We start from the raw sequence: 18,236 nt of genomic DNA on the forward strand, positions 1-18,236 counted from the left end.
ACAGATAATTCAAGGAAATTAAAAATGTCTTAAAAGTTTTTATGGGCTTAAACAGTAAATACAGTTTTAGTATGTTAAAATGAGCAAAAAGCATATTTCAGTTTGCGTGGTAACTGGTTTCAAACTACACTGTTTTTTTATACCTACTTTTCTCTATTCTTAGCCCAGAGAGAAAGGTCGGATGCGTTTTCACAGATTACAGAATGTACAGATTGCACTGGACTATTTGAAAAGACGCCAGGTATGGTATTTTTCAGATTTTAATAATTAAATATATGTGATTAAATATATGTAGAGACATGTCGGAATGAAAAGGTTAAATTTGTGAATTATAATAATTAAGCTGTCCCTTGGTGAGGCAAATATATAAAACATGGTTTCAAATATTTGCTCCCAAGAAAAGGAAGTTAATGCTAGTTATAAGCTCAGAGGAATTATAAGTGGCTACGTTTCCATCTGATTTTCCCCTTTTGAAATAGAATGCATTTGCCTAGCAGTTAATGGCATTTTTAGTAGCAGCAGAATGTTAAGAATGCCTGTGGACTATTCTTGGTAATGGGGATGCAGCACTTTATTTTTTATACTTATTATATAAAATATTTTTATAAATACTTTACATCATACTTTAAAAATTTACTGTAAACATTTTTTACTTAGTGGTGAAGCAGTGTTGTTTTTTTCTAAATATAACAGTGTCTCTTCCTGCTGTAATAGACTATCAGAGGTGGGAAAGGTAATTCATAGGGAACAGGAGCTTCTCCTCACATTTCTAGAGGCCGAAATCCAAGTTCAAAAGGGTTTTGTTCTCTGGAGGGGAGGAGCACTATGTCCTCACTTGGCAGAGGGACAGGGACGGGGAAGTTCACTTGTCCATCAAGTCCATGATACGTGAGATGCCTGGCGGCATCTTACTCCTCCGCAAGAGGAGGGCCCTCGTGAGGTAAGTTGTAGCCTCTCCACACCATCGCCTCCGTAACCCCTGGATTTTGGAGGATACAGATTCATACCGTAACAATAATATTGGATAATGTATGAGTGACTAAAAACGAAACATTCCTGACAGGTCCCCAACTAGCTTGAGTGTAGAGGAGAAATCATGGAAAAGAAAGAATACCAAGTTGATACGATTTTGATTTGGTAAATTGTCAATTAGGAAAAAGGAAGGAAAAATGCCAAAGAATTGAAAACTCATGAAAACAAGGAAAAATTAAGGGTGGTGAAATTTTTTCTTTTTAATGGTGTAGGAAATAAAAAAGGGGAGAGGGAAAAAGTAGATTTTTATTATTTTTTCATTTAGTTTATTATGCACATTAAAAAGCTTTCAGTTAGTACTATACTAAATGCTCAGTGCTTAAGAATTTCAAGTGCTCTGGGTTTTGCCTCATTATTTTTCCTTCTAGTGGAAGTTTCCAGAAGGGTTAATAGTTAATTATGTCACCTTGTATGAAATGTTCTTGGGAGTATTTTCCCACCAAATAAAGTGTTAGATATCATGGTAAATAATTCTTGGTATATAATTCATGATATTTATTTTATCCAGGCATAAGTGTTCAAGATCTCATTTTATTTATCTAAATGTACAATTTAGCAGTTTATAATCTTTATATGTAAGTATTATTATTTTAAAATTTGAACAGCTTTCAAAATGCTCAATGACTTATATCTCTATGGTATACTTTTAAAAATTATTTATTTGTTTATTTATTTATTTTGGGTACTGGGGATCAAACTCAGGTCCTTGTGCTTGCAAGGCAGGCAGCGGAACCACTGAGCTAAATCCCCAGCCCTTTCTATGGTATACTAGTAAAAAGTAGTGACTTTCAAAATTCTTTGTGATGGAAGTGTGGAAAGTTATTAAAATGGTTTTGTGGTTCAGAACAGTTTTCTGCTTAATGGTAAGAATAAAATAAAGGTTATTTCCCATTTTAAGATCATAAATACTTAGAATTTTTCACTTACATTTTTGACAAATGAATGTTTTTTGTACTCTACAGGATTTTAGTACTCTAAAGAATAAAAACCATAATATATGCATTTTTCCTTTGTGCTTACCCTGTGCTATTATTTGCTATCTAAAATAATTGAAGATAAGGATAAAACAGTATTTTGGTGATTACTGTGTTCTTTATATAATTTAGAATTGATTTTTGTTAAAGTTTATCTCTTCTTTACATATAAAACAGGTGAAATTAGTGAATATTAGAAATGATGATATAACAGATGGAAATCCCAAATTAACCTTGGGACTAATCTGGACAATAATTTTGCACTTTCAGGTAAGTCCAATTTTCCTTAATTATCAATTATCACTTTTTAAGTTTGTTTTTGCACCGGGGGATTGAACTCAGGACTTTGCACTTGCCAGCAGGTACAGTGCCACTGAGCTAAATCCTTGACCCCTCATTTTAAAGTTTTTAATGGCTAGTTTGTATGTAGTTCATATGAAGGGTGTTTAATGTTGTGTGAAATAAAAATAGATCTCCGGTGTTTTTCTTGAAAAACATATTTGAATTACTCTTTCAAATAACATGCTTTTTATGAGCTTGGCGAATCTTTTCCTCTTCTCTATGAGCTTAAATGGAGTTCAAGGACAGTGCTTGTAATCTTAGAGCTGGAAGACAGATTCCTTTTTATTGAAGTCACACACATTTCTTTTGTACTTTGGACAGTATTAACCTGTGTTAGACACTTACATATTTTGTGACTCAATCTTTAGATTTTGTGAATGTTCTGAACACTCTTTTCTTCCTGTGGTTGACACTAGATGGCAGTAGAATATCAAGGAAAAGATCTGCATTAGAAGCCAAGTACTGTACTGCATATGTATTTATATACATGTGTGCTTTCTCAAACTTGAGAGAGCAAGTTCAACTTTATTGACTATGAAATATTATCTAATTTGTTCCAAATCAAGACTGATTTGATTTAGTTTTTGTAAAATGATACATTTTGGAAACAAATCTTCATTTACTGTAAGGTGATTCCTCACTTTGGAGCTTGCGTTGGCTTGTTGACTGCCTGTCAGTTTATGGGATTTCTGTTAGCAGCACAGTCTTCCCCACAGCCACGGATGGGATATCATGACTCCTGTGCAGTGACCTGGGGGAAGAAGTTAGTTTCTGAAAAGAGGTAGGGTTTTGACTCAATCTTGAGAGGAATTAGATTTTTTAATATATTAGCTGAGATGTAATATTTGTGGGGGAATGGAGCAAAATAATGGGACTCATCTGGGAGCAGGATATATCTGACAGATGGGGAATAGAGCGATGGGATTCTAGATTGGTTCCAGGACTGGAACAAACAGTTAAGCAGTGTCAGGAGGAGGGTCTTGGAGAAGTCTAGGCAAGCAGAGGAAAGATGTCAGCCAGGCAGAATTTAGGGTAGCTAATGAAGGTGAATGTCTGGTCAGCTGGGCAGTTGAAGTCGTATGAAACACCCCCAGCCTAGGGCTGAGGGTATTAAGCACTGAACCATGGCAGGGACTTGCATATGGATCACATAGCTGTGTCTTTTTCCCAAAATGGGTAAGGTCCAAGTAAAACTGCCCAAAAGTTAACTTCATGGTGAGTTCTTCAGTAGCTTTCTCAGGCACGTTGAATTTGCCTCAGGTAGCCAGCACTTCTAGTAGGGTTGAAATTTTAGGGACTGCGGATGACTAAGTCAGAGGCCTGTCACTTCACTGGCAAAGAGCTGGGGAGGCAGGTCGTGTCTGAATTCTGAATTCAGACACAGATCACTATGGATAGTAGAAAGTACGACTAAGTTTCACAGTAGGCTTTTTTTCCCTTTTAACTTACAGCTCTAATGGCAATGCTATAATGGAAGTAATTTAACCACTTTGAGCTTGAAAAGTTGTGTTTTAGAAACCAGATCAATTTTATGTAAAATGGATAGAAATGAGCAGAGTCTATAATCAGGAAGATAAACTCAGAAGCTGAGGTGAAGATCTCAGAATACAGTGATGAAGAGCACAACTCTGGAAGGGTTAAAAATCAAATCTGAGAGATGACATTTTGAAGGAGAAAGGAAGGGAGTGGCCTCAAGACATAGAAGATGGGAAGGAGAATTTTGTTAAGGATGATTAAAATCTGTAGCCACAGCGGTCAGAAAGCAGTAGACTACTCGGGGGCATGGGGATGATGCTAAGGGGAGGACTGCAGTCTTCTGGGTGGGTTTCATGAATTACAGGATGACTGTTGTCACCAATATTTAAAAATTAGACCAAGGTCCATTTAAAATGGAACATACCTGTGTTGTGGTAAAATTGGAAGTGTCCCTTCTTATTTAAATGAAATAACTTTTCATAGTACTTCGGTAACTAAAGATTAGAACTAGTTTCTGATAAAGCCAAGACATTAAGCTTTTTATAACAGCAGTATTTATCCTCTCTCAGAGTCACTGAGGCTTTTTGCCTTCTATACTTACCATAAATAAGGGACATCATTTTAAAAAATTCTTTTATTTGTTTTGAAATCATTTGTTGAGAGCATTGCAAATTGAATCTGTTTCCAGTCAGGTAATCTAAAGGGAGGCCTTAGCATACTGGTAGTCCTATGTCATTAGCCACTCTATGCTAGACCCACAGATGTTAAGACAATGGAGTATGTTGTCTTATCTATTAGGGGAGTATTCATAAAATTAACCAAAACCAAGGGTGATAAATCTATTGCAAGATAAATAAAAATGTGGGAGGGAAATTGTGATAGGGTTGGGACGGGATTAGAGAATGAGAAATTTTTACAGATTTTGTAGATAAGCATTGTAGAATGAATGCCAGCTAATGGGCAGATACTAAAGTTGGGCCATTCATAGAAGAGGGAACAGTGTATGTGTGGCCTAAAAATGGACAGTTACTTAGTTGGCCAAGCTGGAGGTAAGGGTGAAGGAGTGCAGGTCACAGGTGGCCTCTCTCACGTTGTGAGTACAAACTCCTCCTTATGTATTCAAATACTCTTCAGTAATGTTTCATTGACTATAAAGACATTGTAAATCAAATTAACAAGAAACCAATCAACAAAACCTTACTTTGCCCAACCCTCTTCTAGGATATTTACCTTTTGGTGCTGGAGAATATGTTTAATTTCCTTTTTACATGATTAAGGAAAACCTTATAATGCCGGGCGTGTTATGATCAGCATCTGCATCATCATTGTTAACTTGCTTACTCAATAAAATATACTCAGTTACGTCTTTTGATCAGTCTAAAGACTACCCAGTGAAAGACAATTATCAATTTATTTTTTTATGGCCAAGTTATTTTTGCCTTCATGCAAGTCCATTTTATAATATGCTCTAATTCCCTTTTGTACCATATCTATGACTCATTGTTAAAAGTATGCGCACCTTAGATAAGCAGGTTCCATATGATTTCCAGCTAGGCCCTACTAAAACTGCATAATATTTAACTAGGGTATAATTATAAAGGTTATATGCTTAGTTTAATCACTTTGATTTATGTATAAGAATGCACAGGTGCTTTCTTTGGCTAACAATTTAAATAATTTCACTCATCTGTTTGCACATACGAAGATCCTAATGATCAGATAATGGCAAATGGCTTAGAAATTTATTTTGTTTGACAGATATTCCAATTTTTTAAAGATTGATTTTAGAAACTTTATTAGTGTTTTAAGCATTCAGTATTTCTCTCTTCTGATTATTGAATCATATTTTTGTGCTTGTTTTGAGTAAGAGTGTAATTTAGAGATTTTCAAACTTTTCTTATGTGCAAATTAAGAAACTGGCTGATGTTTTCCTAGGGAGAAAAGTTTTGTGGTTGAGGCTATCTAAAGCAACCTGAAAGTCACTTTGAAACTAAATTCAAAAGGCACTTTGCTAAGTTCCTCTTGCCTTGTGTTTGCTTTCTGTTTATGCTCAGATTTGTTGAGCCACCAGTAGTTTCAAAGGTTAATGTGGACTTTGGTAGTGTCTGCATTTCAGAAAACTGAGGGTTATAATCTTCTCCGGCAGTAAATCTGAGGATTTTCCCTGAAAGCTTCCCAGTGTTATTTTGACAGTGAGCAGTGATGTTTGTCTCAGAGGATTGGTGGCCAGAAATAAGCCATGGTATCTAATGAGACACAGGGACCAGGCTGGGCAAGGTGCCATGGCATTTCTTGCGTGTGCCTTTCTCATAAGCACTATGGCCACGGGCTGAAGAGGATGGCCACAAAGTCTGTGAGGAATTAGAAGTCAGAGTGGAGTTCTCAGACTTCAGAGGAAGCTCGGATTTTGAAATGAGTGAGTTTGTGAAGCTGTGATTTCCTTCGATCAAATGGGGAACGTCTGTGGCTGTGTGAGAGCTGAAAAAGAAGAGCAATATTTAGATCCTGCCAAAACTCCGCTGAGCTCTGACAGACATTCTCCAGGAAGAAAGTATTTCAGAAGAAAACTGATTGTAGGTGACACAGAGTTGGAAGAGCAAAAGAGTGAAAATGAAGGCAAGAAGAGTGACATTTGGCTTTCAGGGGAGCAGCCAGGTCTTGTCTGCAGAGGACTGGCAACAGAAGAGGCTGCTACCCCAAAACCCACCCTGGAAGATGGTTTTCAGCAAGAGAAGACGCGAACTGTAGTTAACAGGGTTAAACAGAACCTTCTGCTGACTGCTGCAAGCAGTTGCTCTTACGAAGTGAATGCTTCCCCTGTTAAGCGTAGTGAAACAGAAGCACAGGATAGTTTACTGGATGAAGGGAGTTTAGAAAAAGAGAGCACTCTGCATTGTGCAGAGAGGAAGAAACATGTAGATGATGTCAATGCAGAAGAAATAACATTCCAGAGGAAAACTGATGTTTTTTCTTTCCGAAAGGCAGCCAGCTTAAGTTCCTTTCACTGTGGTACTGAGAGATCACTTGAAAAAAGTAGGTTTGCTGAAAACCCATCAGAAACTTACAGCAGCATCCAAGAAAGGCAAAGCATTGAGAGATTTTGCCCTTGTGAAACTCCCCATTTTCAGTTTAAGAAAAGGAGATGCTATTCCCTCTGTTCTGTGTCCTCAGTTTCCAAGGACACAATTGGAAAAGAGGTAAGTCAGATGTGGAGCTTGAGCTGAAGGTGTAAGTGTTCTACATGCTCTGGTCAGACTGAGGGTTTGTAATTTATCTTTTCAAAGAGTCTTTCGCATATTAGTTTATATGGATGCTATACAGTTTTTTGCATAGCCTTACATTTGAGTATTATGGTTTTATTTTTGTACCTCCCACATCCTTTTTTAAAACTGTAATTTCAAAACCCCATACAGTTTTATTACTGGAATGTTTAGAAAAGCACCGATGTAAGATAATGTATATCTTTTGAATTTCTCTACTTTTTGTTTCTTGATGTTTCTTATGTGAGATAGCCTATGGAATATTAGCTATGTTGTAGGTAAAAGTTACATTACAGACTAGTCATGGCAATTAAATATTTCAAACTATGCTTGTCACCCTGATTTGATTATTGCAAAATGCATGCATGTATTAAAATGTCACACTGCACTCTAAATGCATACAATTACCACGTGTCAGTTAAAAATTGAAAACTGGAAAAAGAAAGCAGTCATGAAAAGACTGGATATCGTCCCAGATCTTGATTATGTATGATACAGTGTACTCACCAGTCGATACTGACTCACTATTTCATAAGTTTGAAAAGTCAAATTCCAGTGCTGGGCAATTTGCATGCACAAAAACATGTACATAATTGCTTTCAGTTCTTCTGTGTTAGGGAGGGAGGCACAGATGAAATTGTCCAAATGTCCCTTTGTTTTGATGTTATTCCTTGTCTCAGATATGCAGCCAGAAATCGTTAAGGCAACATTTCACAAAAATTTCAGTATGACACAGACCACCAGGAAGTTGAGATCTTTATTCCTAACATTGATATTTAGCTTTAGACAAAGTTACTTATCCAGGGCTTTTATTTGTCTTTAAAATGTAATTTACTTGCCTGGGAGTACTCCAACATACAGCTAGTAGAGAGTGGACATATTTTTCTTTCAGCTTTTTAAAACTTTATCTTTTAACAAATCTAGACACATGATATTCATGCTGTTTAACATTCTTTAGCAGGCTCTTGTGTCATGGGCAGAGATCATTTGCACAGTGATCTTTGAGATCACGGAGATTTTACTGGGTTAGAGTACACAGTTGTCATTGGCTTTGGCTGCTGAGTTCTCCGTAAGGTGTCCCTGCTTGTATATACCACACACCTTGCCAGTATTATGTCATCAGTTCTGTTTACTTTTTACAGTGGTTGCATTTGAAAAAGGAAGGCATCCAGTCTGTCATTTCCTGTGCAGGGCCCACATAAATGCCAGTGCCAAAGGAAACGACTTGGGTGCTCCGTGTTTATGAATGTCAGCACTTAGTTTGCTTTCACAAATGTTTTCCAGCTATTGTTTTTTTTGGGAGAGGGTGTACCTGGGCTTAAAGAAGCTGCATAATTTATATTTTTCATTCATGGAAATCCTTAAGTCTGTTTCCTAAAACAAATTACCCTCACTGCAAGAACTTTACCTTTCTTTGTAATTTTAGTATCCATCGATTTTTGAAACGTCAAGGGAGGGGAGGAAATGCACCTGTACTGACTCCCCAAGAGGAATGCAAACATTATGGATTGCAAATGTGCACTAATAAAAAAGATATAAAAATGCAAAAAAGATTTATTAGGTAATCATGATGTATAGGTACATAGCAAAGCCTGGTGTCTTCTGAATCAAAACTGATGCAGTACTTATTATTTCACTGGAGGAATGTGACATCTCACTTCTTTTCATTGTGGCTGATGACTGCTGTTTGACATAATCAGAATCCAGCAGTTGAAATTCTCCTCTTAAGGTGCTGTGTTTCTTGGCCATGTCCTACTCTATCTGCTTAATTGTCTTTGGTTAAAGCTGTTTGCAGAACTCTGAATCTTGCCTTGGATCCGCATTTTTCTTTGGATAATCAGATGTAATTAAGAGCTCCTAGTCCTTTCACTAGTATTTCATGCCCGAAATGGCCTGTTAGCCAATACTCCTTTTATTTATTCCTTCAGGTTCTTATTAATATCATTCCTGTCAGACCCATTATTGGGCTTAATGACATTTAAGTTAGCTTCCAAGTAGAATAGTGTACAATTCTTTGAGCTCATCCTAACTTGAGTTGACCTCCCCTGGTCCTGTGAGTCGTTCTTAGTATGGATGACCAGCTTACCACTTCTTTTAACTCCTTGCAATGATTCACTGTCCTCGAGGGGCCCTCCAGGTCAGGGGCTCTGGGAAGCCAGTCAGCCAGCCCTTCCTTACATGCTGATGAGTAGAAGTACCACTCATAAACATGCTGCATATTTATTAGCTCAAGTAAGTGAGTTTGAAAAAAATGGCAGTGCCTTAGGTTTGTATGTTATGTTGTTGTCATTTTCTTCACAGTGTAGATTTTTCTGGTAAGTTATGGATTACAGTCCTAGAAGGTACAGGGACTTGATTCTCATAGGCTTTGTCATCAGAAAGCATGATGTGACTTGGGTACTCTTCATTTCTGTATGTCTCAGTTTTGTTTTCTGTGGAAGGATGTTGCACTAGATCATGATTCTGATAATATCACAAGGGGTATTTTTCAAGTCCTGTTGTGTGCTAGGCACTCTCACGTTACATTATAGAGTATTTAATTTTATAGGGAGCATATGAAGTAATTTATCATTAATTTTATAAATAAATTGTTCAACTTACTTAACTAGCAAGCAGTAAAGCTTGGGTTTGACCCAAAGTTGTCTACCAAGCTGAACTCTTAACTGATGTGGTATGTATGCATGTGGCTAATCCTGATCATTTAGATTTCTTAACTAGCTTGTGAAAATTTAGTTTTAAAATACTTGCGTAGAATTTGGGTCCTCAGCAGCTTCATAAATCCTTCTATCTTTGAAATTAAATGAAAGACCTGCAAAATTTTAAAATCCTTTGCCCTATAAAAAGGTAGTCATTTTTGTGTTAGTTTTTCTCTGTTTATATAAGAAACAGAAATTGCTCATGGTACTCATCAATTTAGAATTGTTATTTACCAACTTTTAAATTTTTTTCCCTTTCATGTAGACCATTTGTAACCAGTTAGAATTTTCAAAATGTTTGCACCATCTTTGCAGTTAAAAATATTTTATACAGCAGTTTTACACATTTTTAAGAAAAACTCAGTAATAGTAAAAATATGTTGGTTACATTTATTTCTGCCAAAATAGTTAAAATATTTTTGAGGAAATCATCTTTGGAAGCAAACCTCTTGCCCTGTAAATATTTACCGGTGTTGACAAATTAAATATGGAATTTGCTTCTGCCTGATTGTAGTGCCAAGTGGTGAGAATAAAAACGTTGCAGTGATAATTGTCCCTCTTCCACAGTGCCTCTGTTCACTGCAGGGCAGGTCCTTCTGTAGCACCATGTGCCTGTTATCTTTGTCTCTCTGCAGCCTTGTGAGCTGCTGCTGTTTTGTACGTTCATTTTACACTAAAACGGAGCTAGAGGAGTCACAGAATTGGTCACTGGTGGGGTCAGGAGTCACACGCAAGTCCCCAGTCCTCTTCTCAGTGTTTTCACTCTTATTGCAGAAGTAACTGTGGAAAGAGACTTCTGAGCTGGCCAAGACTTTGAGTTCCACCTTTTCTAACCTACTGTTTTTATTCTCATTAATATCTAAATTTGTTCAATAGAAGGAAATCTTTGTTATTTTTCTAAAAAAATGAAGGAATAGAATTTTCATTCAGGAACACTTTTGTATCTAACATCTAAATGAATAAGGATTTTGTATCTGCACAGATCTTTTGGCTTGCTACCATTTCTACATCCACAGTGTGTCCCAAGAAATAGTTTCTGCTTTGGTAGAATGACATGGTTCATGAGTGGGTAAGATTCCTTCTGAAATGTTGTAGGGAGCACTGTAGATGTGATGGAGTAGAGGAAAGAGAACAGATGATATCTTGTGTCAGAAGACTTACATTTTACCCAGGTCATATTATCCACATCTGAGAAATTGAGGCGATTTCCTGTGAGGTTTAAATGAGGTCTCATATGTGAAATAGATTTGGGAGATTGCAGAGTCCTTTATAACCTTTATCCTTTTAATATCCTCCACTCCTGCAGAAAAGGGGAAACATCTTGTAGCCATCCTTTGTATAGAAGACCTTTATAAGTCCTCAGAGCTTTTATCCAGATGCTTTTTCTCTCCTCTGGTCGCAATGGGCTCTGCACAGTTAGAGTAGCTAGTGGCTACCTTCTGTCTCCCCTTAATCTCACCCCCTTTCAGTCACTCATTTCTTCAGCAGATATTTAGTGAATGCCTATTAAGTGCCTGTCCATGTGCTGATTGTGTTCTTCAGATTCCAGAGTTAGATTAAAATGTTGTTGAGTAGAACACAAATGCCCCTGGGAGGAACTAATTCTTAAAATTACTTTTGATTATTTCTACATTAGCAAGGACTACTTTCAAAGGCATTATTGAGATTAGCTCTGATACGAGAAAGGAAGGGTCTTGCTCTCTACATCAGCTGGCCTCAAACTTCTGGGCTCAAGTGATCTCCTTGTCCCAGCCTCTCCGTTGGCTTGGACTACTAGCATGTGCCATCTCACACAGTTTAGTGGGGAAATTTTTCATTGACCCCAACACTCCGCTGACGTGAGGGAGCCCCATGCTTTCCTGTTGCCTGTTGCTCTGAGCACGTATGGAGCCCTGTGCATCAGCTGCTGTGTCTGTAGCTCAGAAGCTAGAGCTGCCAGCGAAAAAGGTTGGCTGTGGGTTTGAGGAGAAGCAGGGGAGGCTGTGAAGTATATTTGGGACCTCTAATCTTTGTGACCTTTTCCCAGAGTGTTGTACTGTAAGGGGGGCAGTGTACCTGCTGTGGCTGCTGACACAGAAGCGAGGTTAGTCTGCATTGTAAGGATAGATTTTTTTCTTTATTTAAATTTGAGGAAGTTTTGTTCTCTTCCTGGCAGTTCTGAACTGAAATGCAGGAGACTGTGGTTCATAGCCTAGGCTGGTGGTGGTGCGCCTGTGGCATGTGTGCTGTGGCCTTGCTAAAAGCTTCAGAGGCTCACCATCACTGCTGGGCTGCCTTCTGGTACAGAGCAGGACCCTGTGCCCCTCACAGCGCTTCGTTCAGTCTCAACCTTTTCACTCAGTGGCTCCCCTTCTTCCAGTTTGAATTTTCTTGATTCCTCAGTCTTCACTCTTCATGGTCTTCTGTAAGTGGAATGTTTTCTCCACTGTTTTACATAAATTATTCAAATAGCTTAATAGAACCTTTAAAAAAGCTAGCTATATAGAATAATGAAATAGATACTGTTAAACATGTGAATAGGGGATGGGATGTGGCTCAGGTGTAGAATGTTTGTGGAGTATTTGCAAGGCCCTGAAATCAGTCTCCAGTAACCCCCATTTTATATTTATAAGAATAAAACAAAATGTCAGTAAGGTTTTAGAGAGCACCGAGACAACTCTGGAGCTGGCTGTTGTGCTCAGTGCATGCCATGGCCATGACCTCATCTGTTGAAAGAGGATGTTCTCATTGCCAGTTTTGTCTGGGGGCTTTGACTTTGCTCAGAGGACTTTCACATTGCAGATTCCACTGACTGCCTTGGAGAGACTGGTGCAGCTCATTCAGCAGTAGGCACTGAAGGAAGCACTGTGAGATGGAGTAGGCTGGCTTGTTTCATTGACGAGACATTCTGGGGTATATACTGTTTCAGGTTTTTCTTTAAGAGAAATGTTTCAGTTAAAGTTCAGTTTCTGTACAGAGAGTTCTATGGGTTTATGCTCCCTGCTGGGCACTTTTATGCTTTGGTCAGTATATTCTCTTGTTATTAGAAAATGATGTTATTGGAAACCATTTAATTTATAAAATTATGACATCATTCATATGGCATGTTTAAACCTCCTTCTTACCAAATAAAGGCGTAAAACATGTTTCTGATCTTTTACACTTGTTTAAGTTATTTTCCTCCCTCCATTATCTTCTGATTTGGTAGAAATTTATTGAGCACCTAATAGTACTGTGTGGCTAGAGTATGGAGAGAATGTTTCAAGGGGAGAGGTAGCTCAGAAAAAAAAAGCGCCCTAGAAGGAAGGAAGCACGTGGTTCGTCCAGTTTGCTGTTGTATGGGTTGGTCATAGAAGACAAGGAGAAGGAGTGGTTGGATCTGCAGAGGTCATGCAAGGCAGAAAATGATTTTTGTGACTATAGAGTAAAGAATGAACTGGATTAGAAATGGGAGTAGGTCATGAGTTGGTACAGCGACACCAATTAGTTTGGGAGGCTGTTACTAATCCAGACGCTGTAACTTAGATCCAGAAGAAGGCAGAAGCTCTTTTCATCGCAGCATTATCCTAGGCCTATCACAGCTGTAATTTCAGAGACATTCTTGGTACTGACATGGAGGTTAGAGGTAATAGTCTAGACTAGAGATAGTAGTTGCCCCAATTTAAGTGGCAGTAGGAAGAGAGTGGGAATGGGGATATCCAACCCCCTTTTCCCTGCAAAGAGCTTGGACTGCTAACATGTCCATATTACGCAGTTCTTACAGCTTCCCTAGGGTGGAAGAAACTAGCAGATGAATGTGTGAGTGGCAAGAGGAGCTAACATACATGAAGAAGATTCAGAAAAATCACATTAATCCACCCTTTTATGCTGTCAGAGCTCTAGGACTACTTTCTCTGGTTGTCTTTGCAGAAACAAAACATTTACTTATTCTCGATTCTTTGTTGTATCCTATAGCGGTTTGTTGAGATGCTGGTTTACAGTGCATCTGTGAGCACTTGGACAGACCTATGCAAGCAACTCATTATTTTACACCCCTAAGAGCAGGCGTACATATCTGGTGGCTGTATCGATACAACTGTGAATTTAAGGTCACACTCTTTCCTTGTGTTATGGCTTGTGTCTGAAGGTCCTCCCCAAGCCTCCTGCATAGCTGAGGCTTTTTCTGAAATTGATCCATGGTGCAGTGCTGTTCTCAAGGGCACTAGGATTGAGGGTATGAGTGCTGCTACTTGCCCTAAGTGATCTAAGATAAAAGGGGCAGAAAGACGCTGTCGAGGGTCCCTCCCCCTGCACTTGTTGCTTTTGCTGTCTTGCGGTGCCATGAACTGTTGTGTCTCTGCCACCCTGCCTTGGAGCCAGTCGATTATGGACTGAAAGCTCTATGAATTGTGAGCTAAATAAACCTTTGCTCCTTTAACTTTGGGTGTCGAGTGCTTTGTCTTGGCAATGAGAGAAAAGTCACTAACACAGCTCTGTTTGAAAATTGCCTGTCCATGCTCTTCTATCCACTAAGAGATTTTATCTATGGTCCCCCCGAATTGTTTATTTTTAGTTCTAATTATTGATATTTCAATCATTAGATGTTGTCTCAACTCTGCCAAAAGAGAAGGGAAATAGGGAGTAAAGTGTCAGTGTTGTGTTAAGGGAAGAGATTACCCGAGAAAAGGAGGTGTGAACTTAGGGCATTTAATTGTTGGGATCCATTATTTTTAGGGCTGACATTAGTTTTCAGTATTTTTAATTCACTTTTTGACATTGCTTATAATTGGAATGAGAAGGAAAAACAGAAGTGCTGATTTCTTTACTCTTAAGGTCTAGAATCCTGAACTATGAGAAAAACTTTATATTTTAGATCCTTGGATTCTTTTGTTTTACCCTAGAGGGCTCCAAATTGTTTTTGCTAAATCTGTGATAAACTTTTTTAAGAAATTTCAAAGTGGAAGCTGAAAAAGCTCAGTGAAGTTGCTCAGTTGGTTGAAAACTTAAATGTTTGGTTAATTGCTAGTAGCAGGAGAAGCTCAAAATGAATTAATGTGTTAGTCTTTGGTATGTTCAAGCTTGGTTCATAACATCCCAAATACACATTTTAAAGTTTTGGTTTTTTAAATAGTATATGTGTATGTGATTATCTGAAATAGTGTGTGAAAACAGTCTGAAATCCATCTGTTGGAAACTTAATAATAATAAAGTGTTTCCTGCTGGTTGCTCTGTAGGCATTTTCAGATCTCTGGCATCCCTCCTCAGGTAGAATACTGTGTAATACACTTGTTTCTGTAGTTAAAACGTACTCACTTCTCACTTTCCTGTTAATGGGTGATAACTTTGTAAGTGGACTGGAATGGAATCTTTTTTTTTTTTTTTAAGTTTACTGGTACATTTTAGGTATACAATACAGTTCAATTCATCATTGGGATCTTGTACCTTTACATGATGTATCTTGGTTCTTGGACTGGAATCTTCTAGAACCAGCAAAAAGCAACCCTTGCCCCATTTCTCCCTTTTCTGTGTCTGTAAACACCACCCCGGTAGCTCCAGCATTTTGCAGGCTCGCAGGAGCAGTTGATTTCATCTGTGAAGACTCATAGGTACCTGTTAATGAAATTTTACTTAGAGGCTCAACTTATTAGATACAATTTCCTAAATTGGTTTTTCTGAACTAATAAATTGTATTTATAGGTTTTGATTAGTTTATTTCTCTCTATGGAAAGAGTGAGAAGAATAGAGCCAAGTTTTTGCTTCTTTCTTTGTCGAAGAGTAACACTAATGACAACAAATAAGCTAACCGTATTGAACTTGTCTTTACTATGTGCCAGGTTGGACACTGTGCAAATGCTGAATTCTCATACACACTGAAACACTTATCATCCTCATCATTTTACAAGTGAGGGGACAGTACTGTAAATACTTGGGCCGTGCCAGGAAGCATCATCGACATAGTTTTAGACCAGGATATCCTTGGAAGTGGGGCAGAAAGTAGTGATGTTTTTTCCACAATAAAAAAGAGAAATCCCTCATATATGCTATAGAATGGGTTCATGTACATAATTCTTTCTGATGCTGTGGAGATCAGCATGAATTCCTAGCAAAGATGATTAGAATTGAGACACTGCCTTGCTTTCACGCCCTGGCCATTTGTCTGGGTGAGCGTTTTGGTCTGTGGCATTCTGAGCTCCATAGGGCAGACCCTGGCTGTCCTCTGCTCTGAAGAAAGGGTGGATGAGGGCACCATTATCTCCTACAAGTGGCAGTGGAGTGGCTGCCTGGCCTGGCAAGGGCCTCACCTGTCACAGTCTTTGTGCCACAGGTCCCTGGTTTGGCTGTGCCTTGGCTCTTGGCAGCCAAGGGGAATAAAGGGCTTCCTGTTTGAGCTCTACTCTGCCTGTATGTCGCAGTTTCTTTTAGTCTGGAGTTTTTTATTCTCCATTTTTCAGCCACTTGGCTTTGCATTTTGATCTCTAAGTTCTGTGTTGTGTTCACAGTCTCTTTCATAAGACTTTAGACCACAAAGGACCTTAAAGGTTACCTACTTTAACCTTTGTCCTCCTCATTTTATAGAGGAGGAAGTTGATTCACAGGCATGAAATGAATCACGCAAACCCATGGCACTGGTAGCCAGGACTAGAAGCGTATCTTATGACTCTGGTCTATGGATGTCATTCGTATACAGAATGATTTGTACCTCTCTCTATCTTGCTTCCACTCTTACTTGCCTTTCCTTATCCTGGCTTGCCTCCTACCTCTTTGATCCTCTGGCTTTGGGTCTTACTCTGACTAAGGAAATAGTTGTTTGTTGGTGTTAATTGCAGCTTTGGAATTACTGTGTAACCCTTGGTAAAGTCACTTTGGGCCTTAGTGTAATTCTCATCGGTTAAGTAAGACCTTTGTCAAAGAGATGCTTTTGGGAAAATGCAAATCATGGAAACTAGTGACTCACTTTACTATTCAATGGAAAAGACTTTTTTAAAAATAATGAATACAAAATATAGGCAAAAATTGGTTGGTAAAGGTTTCCTATTGAGCAAGCTGAGCAAGACTCACAGCCAAATTATTATCTAAGAGCTCATAGGAGAAGGTGCTATTTCTTTCTTTATTTTTTATGCAGAATACCTGCTGGATCAAATTTTGCTCTGCAGGTGGTAGTATAGAGTAATTTGTAGATTTTACTTCTAATCCATTGGATTTGGAGAAAACATTTGCTTAAGTTGTTTTAACGGATCTGATGTAAAAAAAAGAATATAGGATTTTTCCTTTTCCCCCCGCCCTTTGGTACTAGGGATTGAGCTGACTGCGCTTGTCAGGCAGGCAGGGCATCGCAGAGCTACATCCCCAGCCCTTGATGCAGAATTTTTCTTTTCTTTTTTTCAGCTTTAATTAAGTTTATTGGTACATTTTAGGGATACAGTACAGTTACATTCATTGTTGGAATCTGGTACCTCTACATGACAGGTCTTGGTTCTCATTTTTCCCTTGTCCCTGCCCTCCCTTCACCCCTCATCCCCTCCCCATCTGCAAGCACTTTATTTCCATCTTTTCATTATCTCACATTTTTTTCTTTTTCCTTATTACCCTTCCCCATCCATCCCACCTTCCCTACACCTATAGCCCCTTTTTTCCCATTTCACAATGTCAGTAATCTAATTAGGATCTTATGTATTATTGCAGTTTATTTAGACCAGAGAAACTACTCGGTGTTTACACATGTGTGACTCATTTATTTCACTTAGGAGTATATCTTCAATATGTATCCATTTTCCTATGAATGAATCTATTTTCTCTTTATGGCTGAGTAATATTCCATTTTATAGAAAAACCACATCTTCTTTATCCAGTTTCCAGCTGATGGCAAATGGGCTGTTTCCAAGTTTTAGCTATTGCAAACTGTGCCGCTATAAACATGGGTGTGCATACATCACAGTGATATGATTCTTTTAGTTCTTTTGGAAAGATACCCAGCAGAGGGATGGCTGGGTCAAATGGAACCTCCAGTCCAAGCTCTTTGAGGTATCTCCATATTGATTTCCACAGTGGTTGCACCAGTCTGCACTCCCACCAACAATGGAGAAGGGTTCCTTTCTCCCCACAACCGCGCCAACATTTGTTATTGTGTGATTTCTTGATAGCAGCCATTCTTTGTGGGGTGAGGTGGAATCTCAGTGTTGTTTTCATCTGCATCTCTCGAATGAACAGTGATGTGGAATATTTTTTCATATATTTACTTGCTGCTTTTACTTCTTTGTCTGAGAAATGTCTGTTCATTTCGGATGCCCATTTTTGAATTGGGTCTTTATATTTGGGGGGGACTGGTTTTTTTGAGTTCTTTATATATTCTAGATAATAGTCCTTTGTCTGAGGAGCAGCTGGTAAAATTTTTTCCCACATTGTAGGTTGTCTCTTAGTTCTGCTGATGGTTTCTTTTGCAGTGCAGAAGCTTTTTAATAAGATGAGATCCCAGTTGTTGATTCTTTCTTCTAGTTCCC

General features: G+C 38.4%; 1 protein-coding gene across 20 annotated transcripts in view; it reads left to right on the forward strand.

Annotated features, from left to right (window-relative positions):
* The window catches only part of Dst (dystonin), a 316,182-nt gene that overhangs the window by 104,841 nt on the left and 193,105 nt on the right, over nucleotides 1-18,236 (forward strand). For 9 of the 20 annotated variants that reach the window (XM_033756553.1, XM_033756561.1, XM_033756554.1 and 6 more), the window contains 2 exons: nucleotides 164-241; nucleotides 2,184-2,276. In XM_033756553.1, coding sequence (XP_033612444.1) covers nucleotides 164-241; nucleotides 2,184-2,276 — 171 coding nt within the window. Of the gene's footprint in view, nucleotides 1-163; nucleotides 242-2,183; nucleotides 2,277-6,202; nucleotides 7,022-18,236 lie in introns of those variants that run through there. The other 11 variants (XM_010617896.3, XM_010617900.3, XM_010617899.3 and 8 more) reach the window with 4 other exon arrangements.

Source organism: Fukomys damarensis, unplaced genomic scaffold (genome assembly GCF_012274545.1).
Source record: "Fukomys damarensis isolate Sample0158 unplaced genomic scaffold, DMR_v1.0_HiC HiC_scaffold_27, whole genome shotgun sequence".
In the NCBI taxonomy this organism is placed as follows: Eukaryota; Metazoa; Chordata; class Mammalia; order Rodentia; family Bathyergidae; genus Fukomys; species Fukomys damarensis.